Genomic DNA, 14353 nt, shown 5'->3' with positions numbered 1-14353 from the left:
GTAGAGACGATGTTATCCTTAAGACAGTACTTCTGTTCAAGATGATGTATTTGTCTTTGCTAGAGAATTGTTCTAGCTTGAAGAGGCGGGTAGGGTTGGCCCTCATATTGTCAGCGTATTGTAGTGCTTGCTGTCGGGAAGGGCAGGCGTCTGACATAGGCGACCTCGTTGATCTGGTTCTTGGTCTTGATCTTGATCTTCTTTGTGTGGCCGTCGCATGTCTTAAAGGGTCTGTATTGCCAACGCCCTGAGTGGACTTGTGGGGACTCTGAATCGTCAGTGATTGGAGTTGGGGGTCCTCTGAATGCTTGAGGTTGGAGGTAGACGGCGATGATTGTGAGAAAATGCCTTTGGAGGGACCTGACTCAGGCACTGCTTGAGCGTTGTCAGATGATTCCATCAGTATGAGACTTGAGTTTAAGGAGTCTTCTGTTAAGACCGAGGCCTTGGATGGGTCCGTTATACAGCTCGCTCGAATGGGGCCACGAGCGGAAGGTCCCGCATCGGTGTGATGATTGAGCGTCAACACTCCAAACTCGTCCTTTCGTTGGGTCCGTTGGTGGGGTGGGGCAGGTGATTGATCGGTCATGGCTAATTTTAGAACTTTCTTGGCTGTGGCCGTGTTTGTGCTTGACGATGGTTGTAGCTTGTTCGCGAATATTGAGGCGAATTCGTTAAGGTTTTTGGGGTGGGAGGTCTGAGTTGATTTGTGCAGTGGTATATCTGATGCAGAACCTTTTTTCAAACAGGAGGGAGCTGCGGCCATGGGCGACACAGGGACTGCCTCCTGTCTTGTTGTATGCGTTAGGTCATACTTCAGGTCGATGGCTGTTATATATCCTTCTAAGAAGGTAAGCTTTGACTGTATGTTCGCCAAAATGGCCGTGTTGTCCTTTGAGACGTCGCTTAACGTTTCATACAGCTTGCAGAATGGGGCCATGGCAATGGTTATGGCTGACATAATTGTGGTCAGATCCTCTGTTAGGGGACTCTTTGTGGGGCGATGGAGGAAGGTCCCATCTTCTTCCCGTCCTCAGTGGCGTGTCTCTTGTTCCTAAGGAGGAGGGGTTCGCCAAAGAGTGTCTACGAGTGGGATTGGTGGATCCAATATCCAGCGAAGACGATGGTCTTGAAGCTGCTGGTCTCGTTTGGAAGTTGGGGTCGTCCCGACAAGAGAACTGGGGTGCGGGGACTAGGTGACTGGACTTGGGCGTGGCAGGGGTTAAGACGGTCTTTACCTGCAGGTGGGGGGGCGTTTCTCTGTGTGGCCCTGCTATTGGTTGTAGTAGGTCTAGAATGTCCGTAAGGCCCTGATGTGGCAATCTAGTGGTGTTTATTGGATCTGCGTTTGCGGGTGCCACCCGCCCCGGGGTGGGTGATGGTTGGGACCTCGCCAGCAGGTCTGAAGGTGTGACCGAAATGTCAATAGGCGGGCAGTCAGAGCCCGGATGGGAATCAATTGGTGCGTCCGGTAAGGATCCGAGGAGGTGAGTGCTCAGAGGCGGAGTTTGCCCGACTGAGGATAGATGAGGCCCGGTTGAAGCTGTAATTTTCCTGGATTTGGGCACTGGAGGGATCTCGTCAAAAACTTCCAGGATTTCCGCATCTGATAGTTCAGAGTCATTGGATAATTTTCTTTTACCTTGTGTCTTGAAAAAATTCATCAGAGCGTTGGACAAACGCGGGGTGGAAAGGGCAAGTTTTGCATAGCCCTTTTTCCTTTGTATTTGTTGTGAAGCGACCTTTTTATTCTGGTTGCTAGCTTTATAAGAGCCGAGCGCTGGATTTTGCTGTTTCTTTGTCGAAAGAGCTTAGGAGTTTGTGGCTGCAACCGCCGTGGGCTTAAGTGTCAGTTTGCTTTTATTCCTATGTGTTGGTCTTTTTGCGGGATGATTGGTGGAAAGTTTGGAGCTGGAGTTATCCAGTGTGTCAGGGGAGATGTCGGAATCTGAATCCGGACTCTCCTCATGCAGGGGAATCGCAAGCAAAGGGTCAGTATGGGTGTGAGAGTGCGTGACATCATAGGCCCTGTTTTCCGGAGATCCGGTTGGGTCTAAAGGGGGCGATGTGGTCACTGGCATCAGAGGCGGCGTAGACATACTGGGTGACAGGTGTAGGGTAGTCTCTTCGGCGTCCCTTGGTGTGGTTAGGTTCCGTGAGTGAGTAGCGTCACCCGTGCCAGGTCTGCCCGGTTGGGCTTCCTGAGCCAGGTGGATCTGGGCCGTAGTGGTCCGGAGGAACGGGCTCTTCCGCCGGTTGCAGGGATTCTCCAGATCAGGAGAATTGATGTTCCGCAGTGTAGAGTTCGCGGCTTCTGCAGCGAGCGGGGCTGATGCCCGTCTGCCCGTTTCATCTCGGGTGCTAGGCGCTTCAAAGGTGGCCGTCGGCTTTAAGGTGGTAACCGAAGATGTCGAGCAGTGGACGTCGTGCGCGGCAGCCGCCAGCGATGTGGCCACCCTCAGACCCCCTGGCAGGGGCCCTCCAGCTCCCGCACAGCCTGGGTCGCTCGCCGAAGCGGTGGGGGGGCGGCCATCACCGGGTGGGGCTACCGGGCCTTGTCGTTGGTCTTGGAGAAGACCATAAGTTAAAACTGAAGAGGCCTTGTGGTTGAAAGCTGGAGGCTGACTCGAGGTAAGTGGGGTCCTTTTCGTGTGGCTCCTTAATAAGCGTTGATCTGGATCTTCCTCCATCTCAGATAAAGGATGCTGGAAGGGGAAGGAAGGGGGAAGGGGACAGGAGAAGGGGGAAAAGGAACGGAGGAAAGGAAGAAGGGAAGGTGCAGGACCGGGGAGGGAAGGAAGGGAAGGGAGGGAACGGGTGGGGTGGGATGGGGTGGGATGGGGAGGCTGGTGTAGGGGAGCAGGAGGATAAGGTGTCAGTGTCAGCAGGTAGCAAAGATCGGTCGGCTAAGCAGGACCAAGGGGGGCACAGAGCTCACTTTTATACCCCACACTCGTTTCGGTTTTCTGTTGAGGTCAGCTCAGTTCAGTTCAAATTAAGTTCAGAACAAAAGGGAGACCCGATAGAGAGATAAGTGGCAATGCAGGTCAAAGAGAGTTTCCGCTGGGCAGTATGGGCACTGAACGCCTACCTCTGTGTCCTGGCAGTTCTCATGCAGCTCTCTTGTATCGGTGAATCCGTCCGACAGCCCCAGCTCCCGGAGCGGACTGGAGCAGACTGGAACTCTGCCCGGCGCTCCACGCGGAAGAAGGGTTTTTATGGAGGTTGGGCTTGTTTTCTCCAAAAGCCCAGCCCCAGCCAAAGCAAAAAAAAAAAGCAGAAGAAGCAGCACGCACGTCCTCTCTTTTATCATTGACTCAGGATATGCAATCCACCTTCCCCGTCTCCATTGAGCTACAGCGGTATTCCCATATACATTAAGGGCCTCTGTTCAGATATTCCTTTCTTTGGTTTGTTTTTCAAACATCTAAGGTGACCCAGAACAAGGTGTAACTTGTATATTAACATGCACACATTTTTAAGTGTGCGCACTGAACTGATATCGCTATTATGAGATGGTAAACACAACTTATATGTACACTTTTTAGCACTAAGATGTCACTGCACCCTTACGAAACAGGGTCTCTTGCATAGGACAAATAGATTTAACTTATGGGTACAAGCAGGGAATAGATTATCAACATCTATCCCTTGTGTGTCCATCCGCAGCACCAATCCAAGATGGCCGCCACGTCGTGCGTACACAGAAGTCAGTTGAGCGGTCTAGCTTAAGTACGCCCTTTTCCAACATGGCGGCTGGATGTAAACAAGCCACCACGGAAGTGTTGCTGCGAGACGAACATACGAAGATTTCCATTCCTTACGAGTAAGTGAAGCTATAACCTCAATAATCCACTAGCACTTGTAGACATAAATGCAGGTCCATTAAAAAATCCCCATCTTTGAATCTTAGGAAACCCTCCATTTTTGAAAGATTCTGCGATCGGCAGGCTCCAGCGGATCACTGACACACGGACTGCCATTGCGTTACAAAATGTAATCACGGCTTTCGGATTACCTTGCGAACGCTGCAAAAGTAAGTGCAAACGTCCACACCTGTAACTTTCAGTAACCGTATACATGACTGGAAACATGTAGGCTAAAAAAGTATTTTGGTCTGTGTTTCTCCCCTCCTTCTCCCCCATGTCAGCAGCTCCACAACAACAGACGCTGCTGACATCTGGATGTGGAGACTTTTCTTCGCCCACTCCAGATAAGGTGGCTATACACCAGAATGTCTTACCTATACCTTACCATGAACAGGTAATGGTTTTAAACAGAATATTTCAAGATTTGTCTATGTAGCAGTAAGGAGAGAATCTATATAACCTCCCCCCTCTGCTGTTTTTTGCTGTCTTTCAGTAAGTGAGTAGCAGGTCAGTGGGGTGCTTAGCCCCTGTGCTGCTAGATGAAACAGTTATGGTCACATAAATATGAGGTTTTTAATAGTAAGCCACTTTTATTTGTTTGCATTTACAGGCAGTATATGCTGATCACATGACTGCTCCTTTGTATGTATATTGGATTATACACTGAAAAATTGACAGCGTCCTGAAGGGGACAGACTACACACTTTACATCAAGATACATCAGCTGTGGTGTATGCCTCTCCTCCGAAACACTAGTTGGTGTAGATGTGTCATGACAAAAGATAGGATGTCATGTTGTTTTCATATCACTTTGATACTAACATCACAGTTGCTGGTATAGATAGGAAAGATCTTTTTTGAAATAAGACGTTTTCATAATAAACTTGTAAAATGCATATAGATGATGCTTGGATTCAAACTGTGAAGCTCTCTGAGAAAATATTTACCTGTCTGTACATCTGTGACTTGTTTTTTAGTTACACCATCGTTATATTGGCTTTTCAGATGGTGGTTTTAACAATTGGATTATGAATTAAAAGTTGTTATATTTTTGCTAATATTCATGTTCATGTGATCTTTGCAGCTAAGTGAAACAAATATCACTTATAGGAACTACCACCCCGTTGACAGTGTAGAGGAAGTTGGGTAGCAAGTGGTGTTTGTTGCTTTTGTATATGTATTACAGGATGCGTTTCAGGGATATCTTAGGGACGTAACTCAATGTTTAAAAGTTATATTTCAACAGTTTGGACTGCATCCACAACTGCCGGCTGCATCAGATCAACAATTCAGCATCTCTGCAGCAACCATTGTTCTTCCCAGGCGATCAAGTTTTTGTGCGACATTTGTAAGAAAGCAGAACGAAGATTCCAGGGACCTTGCCAAGTAGTCAACGCTACACCCACTGTTGTGAAGGTTAAAAGGACATAATACTGGGATTCATCTAACGGACATTTGGAAGTATACCAGAACCGGCCCACCTCCCCAGGAGCAGGACATAAAGAGTGGTGTGGGTGGGGGAGTCAGGGAGAGCCCAAAAGAGGAGTTTATTTAAGAAATACGTTATTGACATTTCTATAGTCAGTGTGTCTTTTCGGACGAACAAACGCCAACACTTCTCTTCTTCACAGCCTCCAGGAACAGCGGATAAAATTAGGAGAATTGGGTTGTGTATTGATTGTCTTTCCCTCTTTGCCTTTTTATGACCAGGTTTATATTGTTGGAGGGATATTGGAATAGCATATCGGTTAGCAAAGGGCAGTGTATCCGTGGCTTGAAGCAAAAGGGACACTGAGGCTCAGGAGGTTCTTTTTGAGAGTATTTCAGAGGCGCATCATCCCAACACAATTTATGGTACAACCACACGTGGGAGGTGGGAAGAAGGAAGTCAAAAGAATCCTTTTATGTTTGTTCTTTAATAACCCATGCCACTGGCACACCGACTATTCCCAAAGAAATGTCACCTCCAAAAGCACAATGTTTAGGGCACCTGGCTCTATATAGGGAGCGTGGGTTGTTTTAGGGACATAAGGTTCAAACAACTGTGTTGGAAGCAGACAACAGTGAATGTGCTGAAAATAACGAGCAGTTACAGTACAGAATAAGACCCTTATTACAGCTGAAGGGTGCAGTTTTTCACAACAAAACGTGAGTCAACTAATGGGGTGCAAAGCAGGACTGTTGGGGTTTTCGGAGGCAGTAGTGGCACATAAATGAAACAGGTTATGAGGTGTGGTGACTAACAAAAAACAAGTGACCAGGATCAAGCAATGTCAACGTCCCAATAAAGTACAGATACTGACAATTCTCCTTGTGTTTCAGGGGCAATGGCAGCATACCTGTTGGTACAAATTGACAATGCAACAGAACACTTGATATTCCACATCTCGTACTGCTCCATATCTCAATGGAGGAACTGCAGCGCTCCGTGGACCTTTTTGGGCATGTTGGAGTTTTGCATATGTCCAGCTCCCACTGTTTTGGAAAGGAGGGGTGGGGAGGGTCTATTCCCCAACAACTTCACATTCCCATGTTCTCAGTGTGCCAGATGCCCATCACACCATAACAAATGTGCCCCCCCCCCCCAGTAACCACCCGGTTAGGTGGGGTGGCGTAGCGCGATTGGCTAAATGGCAAGTTTTCATGGGCTCCTTCCTGGATGAGCATAGCCATAAAAGTGCTAGTTCCCATTGTTGTCCTGTTGCTGGTCATATTTTGCTCCGGTCAGCTGGTCCTATGGTGCTGCACGAAGGCGCTATCCAAAGGAACAACTATGATGTCCCCAAGCTTAAAATGGGTGAGGCCACGCTCCTCTTGAAACATGTGCACACACAGATGACACAGACAGACAAATGGAATGGTGAGATTGAACACGGAATGTCAGGATAGAACATCAAATTGGTCCCCTGGGACACTTTCCTATCCCCCACCCCATCCAGAGAACTAGATGTTATGTTGACTTATACCATGCACCGCTACCACCCAGGGGCATTCTCCAGGTGCTCACGTGGCTCTGCAAGAAAGAGGACGGATTTGGTTAGTGAGTATAGAGGGATAAAATGGGTCCAGAACCAGGAGAAACTGGAGTGTGTGTGTTGGGTTGCAGATGGGTTGTTTGCATACACTGTTTTGTTGTATCCAGAAGGGTGAGGCCCAATGCCTGGGTTTATAGCTTAGGGGCAAGGCACTTGCCTTGGAAGCAAGATGACGCAGAACACAGGTTCGATCCCTGGATCCGCGCTTAGAAACCTCTGGGTTTTAAGCGTGTTATAAATAACCAAATATAATAATTGTTTGTTGTATGTGAATGTCTGTTATGTTGGTGTGTATCTGTGTGTGTTTCATGTGTAAATTGGCTGGAATTTAAGGTTGTGGTTGAACGCACTGGCTTGTGTACCCGTAAGGGTTAGGCCCAGTGCCTGGGTTGTTTGTTGAATCAGTATGTATGTTATGGTGGGTGTGTGTTTCATGTGTACATTGGCTGGTGTTTGAGGTGATGGTTGTGCACACTGGCTTGTTGTGTCCATAGGGGTATGGTCCAGTGCCTGGGATTGTTGTATGCAAGTGTTAGGCTGGGTGTGTGTATGCATGTAGTTTGGCTAGTCCATGGGCATATATGGTATAAGGGATGTGTGTAGGAGGGGAGCAGAAGAGGGGGCTAGGGGCTTTAGTACATTGGGTACAAAACGTTCTCAGTTGGTAATTGTGCAAAACCTGAAGGTGTCTCACCCGCTAATCCCCGGGATTCGGTCATTCAGGTGGCCAGGACATGGCCATCGCTTTTGGATCCAGTACCACGGGTGGACAAGTGTGGGAGGATCACCTGGATGAGGGGTCTTCGGGGAGTGGAAGTGGGACAGCTGACAGCGAGACACAGTATCCCCTTCCCTGTAACACCTTTTCCCCATCCTACCAAACCCACCCCTTTTCAGACACAAACACTTTCTCACAAACAGCTCACTGAGAGAAAACGGATTAACATCTGAGCCATAAAATTGACATGTCCCAACACGAGTCAGGCAATTACTGATCATTACACACACCCGACCTCCATCACACTTCCCCACATGGATTAAAGGCAGAGCACGAAAACATACTCTAAGCAAGGCAATCACGAGGAAGCAGCAGTTCCAAGATGGCACTTTAATACGTGGAGAAAGACGGCAAGACCAGAGAGGGTTGCAAGGAGGGAAGTGCCCTTGACCGGTAAAGAGAAAAACCATTACTTTTACGAGCCTTCAAGAATAAGAAACATAAGACATTTAATTAAAGCTGAAGAAACCTACATTGTCAGAGGTACCCGGGGTTCTCCCGCTGTGATAGCCAAGGCTGGGAGGAGTGCTTGCCACTGTGGTACTGTCCATGGCTCGTACAACAAAGCAGCGCCAGTAATTTCAGCACAGCCAGTGAATCGGGGAGACTGACAGACTGGTCCGTGTTAGAACCAAGGTTGCAAGCGGCAACATTGTATTAAGAAATCTGAAGAGAACAGGCGTATGTGATGACCGACGCAAGTATAATTAAACATTAAAGGAGAGACTGAACTTTTGAAGCCAAGATAGATACTGTATACAGAGTGGTCCGGCACCACGTGGGTGCTCATTCGAAGGTCTTTTTTGTATCCAACTGAGAGGTGGCAAATGTAAAAGGAATTGTGAAATCTTAGTGGTCCTATAACGGGTCAAGCTAAACCCTGTGCACTTTTGAAAGTCTTCGATAGTGAATGATGTTGGGGAGAATTCTAATTTCTGTGCTAATTCCCTTCAACCTTCGAGACCCCCAGCTCTGGACTTTAGGACTTTCTAATTTGAACCGTGGAGGAAGTGAGAGCTTTTTCTCACTCATGTATTTTTGATCCGATTTAAACTCCGTTTCTTTTGGTTTTGGAGTTTGATAAACTGACACCGCAACCTCAGTGCAGTGTCACAGAGGTCAGTGTCACAGAGGTCCCCTGGATTTCTCATAAGGTTTAAATACCTTCTCTTATGTAAACTACTGTTCCCAAGAGTAGTAAAGTGAAATTGACTTTACTTAACTGTTTTTCCTATGTAGGTCCAGTACAGGCCATTTTATGTGGAAGTACGGGGGGGGGTTACTTAGTAGCCCCTTTTGCTACTTACTCATGTAAAAAATGTATGTTACTCTCACTACTTTTAATGGCTGGTGGCGGTTTAAATTTTCCTACCATTGTGCGTTTTTACCGCAGGCAGAATCCTTAGCTGCAGTATTGCCAAAATATCAGCGGTCTTTTTTTCGCCATTTCTTGCTCGCGAGGTCTTTCTTGGGTTTTACTCAGCGCGCCAAACCAGGTTTAAACCTTTTGTTTGTTTTGCCTTTGGCAGCCTGCACTGTTGAAGCCCGGCTCCAGTGCGTCTGGCAGGGCAGGAAGTGAGGGAGGTGTCCGAAACTCCCCGTCCTTGTCTCCTTGGTTACCTGAACGCACACAAAAGGTGATTGGCTGGCTATCCTTGGAGGATAGCCACCCTGCTGTGCGAGTGACAGCTAGGCTGTGCCTGAATGGTAAAAAAAACTACATAAAAGGCATGGTCTCTTGGACACAAGGGGAGTCAATCACTGGACGAAAAATATGTAGAAAAACTGGAAGAGAAGCTTGCTGCACCTCCTGGACCATTGGTTTGCCCAGTGAAGCCCTGCTGCAGTGCTGAAGCTCCAAATTTCATATCGACTAGAGAAGCCCGAAAAGGACTACTTCTTCCTTGGGTTGGTGGGACCAACTGAGCGCAAGACGAGCTTCACTGGAACCCCCATCCCTGCTGGCTGTACTTTTCTGCTGCTGGAGTCAAGTGCCAGGGGACAGGAATGAGTGCATCGTCTTTAAGCCGGACCCGAGCTCCAGGAAGATTCTAAGGACCCCTTTGAAATAGGACGACCCAAGCCTGAGCCCCAACAGAGAAGCAAGGGAAGCCCACAAGGTGTCCAAGAACCATGGTGGTGCCATTGACGGGTAGCAATTGCCGCTGATTTGGAAAGAGCCCATTGCCGCAACCGACCTTCAAACTACAGTGCAGTCTCCTCTAGACGTCCACCCTCTTGTCTCCACGACCGAGGCCCAGGAACCCAGGAACTGCAGGACTGCAACCGGAAAAGACGCAAGCTGTATCCTCTTCTACCAACCTTTAGTCTTGACTAAAGGGGTACTTACTTTTTTGGTCTGTAGCTTATTTGTCTCACTGGAGACTTGCAGAAGCTGCTTTTTCTGCAAAGTTTCTTGCAGCTTTGCCTTCACAAGCCTTACAGCTTGTGGCCCAACAGTGATTCTTTATCGACAAACGATCGAAATAACATTGTGCAAGACTTTTGTGCTATCTTAAGAAGTGCCTCAGCTCCCTAGACATTGTTCCAATTGGCTTTGGCTATCCTGGCTCCCTGCAGACTCTTCTGACCCATTGACTATGTTTAACTGTCCTTAATGGGCGGTGCATAAGTTACTTGTATTGTTGGGAAAGAGTCAACTTGCACTGCATTGGGAAGATTGCAAAGTATTCACATATTCTGAGAACCAGTTAACCTTTTTCCTTCCCTAACCGTTTCCCACAACCTCAGTATTGCATTAAGTGTTAAAAAGTGTTATATCAATGTCCACAGTGTCCTAGCTATTGAAGTCACCTCAGGGTGCAGGACGTGTGTGACATCCCAAAAGGGCATCTACTTTCTTAACTTCAATCTGAGGAAGTGTATTTAAATTATTGTTGCAGTGTTATTTGAATACTTGTAAATGAATCTCTAGGTTACATCTCTACAGCTCACATTTACCCCTCGTGGCTGCTCATTCACTACCACCTTGTGTAGTACAGACCTATACCAAAAGGGGGGTTATCTATTGCCAAGAGGACAACGCTGGTATAGTCTCCCACAGGGTTAGTAGATACAATCGGGCCTATCAAATGCGAAAATTATTGGTCCGAGCCCAGCTGAGGGAGACTAATGGTGTAAAATGAAGGATCTGAGCCCTGCTGAGGGGGATCCGTGGTGAACCATGAGTCACCCGAGAAAGCTTATTCTCTGAACACTGGAGAAAGATCTGAGCCCGGAAGAGGGGGGATCCAAAGTAACAATCGTTGTATAAAAAGAGATCTGAGCTCGGCTGAGGGGGATCCAGGGTCAAGAGTGAATCACCTGAATTAAGTACTTGTAAAAGGAAAGGAACTTTGCATGTTTTGATACATCAGACCTGCTGAATCAAGAGATTTTGATAAAGAAAGGGACTTGGGTGCAGACGGCCCAGATGTTGGTTATGGAACTATATCCCTGTGCCGAAGAGAGAGAGAGAGTGCTGTGCTCGAGTGAACCACCTTGTCCCGTGCAAAAACGTGGGGAAGGGAGGCCAACAGGCTGAAAATCCTGAGATCATTTTTGTGAACACTTCTTTCTGTTTCATAAACATGACCCCCCACACCATTTGCATTGAGAGGTAAGTATTGGCAAATGTTTTTTAGTATAGGCCCTTTTATTTTGACAAGACACCACTAGGACTGCATTAGCTTGCTCCTATCTGTAGATTCTGGATTAGATAGGCGATTATCATACCCTTGTTGAAGTTCAATAAACACCCTTGAACTGTGGTCACTTGTGTCCGTCTTACTGTTGATACCATGCCTTCCTTACATGAGACTCACGATTCTAGGTGTGACACATGGCTAATCTTCACTAATCTAATGTGAGGCAAGGCTAATCTTTACAAATCTATCTGGGAGCCTGACATGCAGACCAGAAGAACATGCAAAGAGCAGAGAAAATATATACGTAATGTGTTTAAAGTGTGGGTGCACAAGGATGATTTTTACAGGGAGAGGGGGAAAAAGGATAAGTTAATGAATTAACTAAAGGGGGGAATGTTGGCATGCAAGTGCAACATTCCAAATGTGGAAGGAGGTTCAGACTGCATATATGACCAGCAAGGAGAGCTGGTCATATAGTGTGTAATTTTTGCTATTTGGTTTAGCATTTCTGCACGCGTGCTATTTGTAGATAGCTTTATGACACTTTAGAGAGCATCACACAGTAACAGAAGGAGCAGCAAAGATATTGCGGATAATATTTGGAGTTTAGGTGAAGGATATTTGAAGGGCTTTATTGCTAGCCTTAGTGAATTCAATTGGAGCTTTATTATTTAGGCGAACTCAGAATATGTTGTTTTGGTAGCTGGTGAAAGGGTGAAGTGCCACATAGTGCAAACATTAAGTAGTATAGATGTTCCTACTTTGCTAACTTAACGGCTGTCGGCTATGTTAGCAAGAGTTCTGCCATTTTGATGTAGGCCCAGTTAGTGGTTGCAGTTTTAGTTCGAGCATCAGGCTGGATCTTGGAGCTTCTGTTAATTTAGTTAATTGTATCCCCCCCCCCAGTGAGTGTTCGACAACCAAGGCTCCTGGATGAAGGGGGAAGCACCACGCAGATAGTTAATGGTGCAGGGTCGAGCAGTCCACAGGAGCTGGGAACAGAATGTATTATATCGGTTTTGTCCAGAAGATTAGATTAGTGCAGCAGCTGTGAAGGACGAATCTTACAGAGAACAAGGCCTGGCGTTCAGACATAGCCAGGGTGATGAACTAGGTTGTGGTTATACTGCCCCCATAGAGAAGTGGTAGGTCCATTAGAACTACAGGTAATCTAAATAGGGCAAATCAATACAAGAAATATATCCCCAAGAGTAGTGCCGTGGCTCCGTTTTTTCATGAAGACGTCTGGTTCCCAAAGAGATCTGGAAGGATGTACCAGGAAAGCAACATGTTTCAAGACAGGAATTGCAAGAGGTGTTGCCAAAGAGTAAAATGCAAGGTCGAAGAGCTTTTCAGGGTTGCCAAGTTGTCTGATCTCATGAGAAAGTCCACTTCATTGTTCACACTCACAGTGGCTCATGATTGGGTCTCTTCAAGGGGCATGCACCTCACAAATTATCTGAAGTTGCTTTGATCAATAAAGAAAGTCCATTGTTGCAACAGGTTGCCTGAAAATATCGGAACAGAACAAAGTATTTTTTGCGGATTGCACAATGAGGTCATTGGCAGGGGGCTGTTATGTTATCATGGATACTTAAATGACCAGTGGGGTAGTAAAATATAGGTGACGTTTAGCTTTTTGTATAGGGATTAATCTGCATTGGATATGTTGCCAAATGTAGTTATTGTGATTTTGGCGTGTTGTGTGAATTCTCAGTTTTCAGTTCTACAGAGCAGACTGACCCCTCCCGCACGTATTTGCATGTAATAAAACTTGTTTTCCTTGGAAGACGTGCGCTTTTTGTTGACCACTTGGATTATTTTTTATGTTTTGTTTTTTGGTCATACTTTACACACCTTATGCATGTGGTCATATATCAGAATGACAGTTCTCAATGGTTGCAAAGGGTGGAAGACATTAATTATGGGCATACAACAATGCTAAATAGACCGATTGTTTAATATTTTTTTTAATTCAGACGAGTGTGGCCATTTATTTGATTTTAGCTTGCAAACGTTTGTGCACAAGATGTGCGGTAGTGTAAGGAGTCGAGACAATTTGTTCTTATACAGTTCTACTCCCAATTAAATATGCAATACACCTGCCGTTTCAAATCTACGATCAAATTCAAATTTACACGTCAGCCTGCGCCATTGTGTTTGTGCTGGGAAAAAAACCCCCACAAATAACTAGAGGAGTGATTGGTTAGGAGTATGGCTGAACATCAAAATCAAGGGTGCATCTACTCATAAAAACAAATTATTATTGTAATACATACCGAGCAACTCGGTCATGACCTCCAGATATGAAATAGTAACCATAGGGAGAGAACTGTGTATCCCATACTGGATAATTATGACCTTTGTAGCCCACCAAGCAGGTGAAGGTTTGCAGGCTCCACAACCGGATTGTGCCATCTTCTGAACAAGACAGGAGGTAGTTCCTATAAGGGAACAAAAGTGAAAAATGCACTTAGGATAAAGATAAAATAGAGTAAGGAGTTCAATATGGTTTGCAAAGGTACCATTTAGGAGTGACATTTTATAATGACTTGACATTTAATAAGGTGTCTTTATTACAACACAATACACCACTTTTGCTGTTACAAAGAAACATTACCAAGAACATTTTTTTGTAAACTTCTTTGGCGCGATCTTAATTCCTCCTGGAATTAATGCAAACAGTATGTAAATGTCTAGGCCCTTTTCAGTTCATGGATAAAGCCGTTTACATGCGTGTCCCTTGCATCTAATGGATTAAATCATTCTTCACAACACAAATGTTGGGATTCATGTAATTTTTACCTTAGACATTACATGATTTAACCATCAACTGCAAACGATAGTATGATTGTACCATTTGTCTAACCATTTAGTATTTTACAACTCTATGCTCTTCTTCCACAGCACGCAGCTTGAGATTTGAGGCTTTGATAAAACAATATGCATAGACCCAATTCGGAATGCCTGACAGGCCAAGTGAAGAAGCCATGTTTTAGAAGATGTGGCGTTAGGGAGATTTCT

General features: G+C 46.0%; 1 protein-coding gene across 2 annotated transcripts in view; it reads right to left on the bottom strand.

Moving 5' to 3' along the window:
* The window catches only part of TAF5 (TATA-box binding protein associated factor 5), a 304035-nt gene that overhangs the window by 106145 nt on the left and 183537 nt on the right, over positions 1-14353 (bottom strand). For both annotated transcript variants that reach the window (XM_069611701.1, XM_069611702.1), the window contains exon 8: positions 13609-13773. In XM_069611701.1, the coding sequence (XP_069467802.1) occupies positions 13609-13773 (165 nt within the window). The remainder of the gene's footprint in view (positions 1-13608; positions 13774-14353) is intronic.

The sequence above is a fragment of the Ambystoma mexicanum genome, chromosome 8 (assembly GCF_040938575.1).
Source record: "Ambystoma mexicanum isolate Mex_15411 chromosome 8, UKY_AmexF1_1, whole genome shotgun sequence".
NCBI lineage: Eukaryota > Metazoa > Chordata > Amphibia > Caudata > Ambystomatidae > Ambystoma > Ambystoma mexicanum.
The sequence above is the reverse complement of the archived record's forward strand: the minus strand, read 5'-3'. Positions and strand labels throughout refer to the sequence as shown.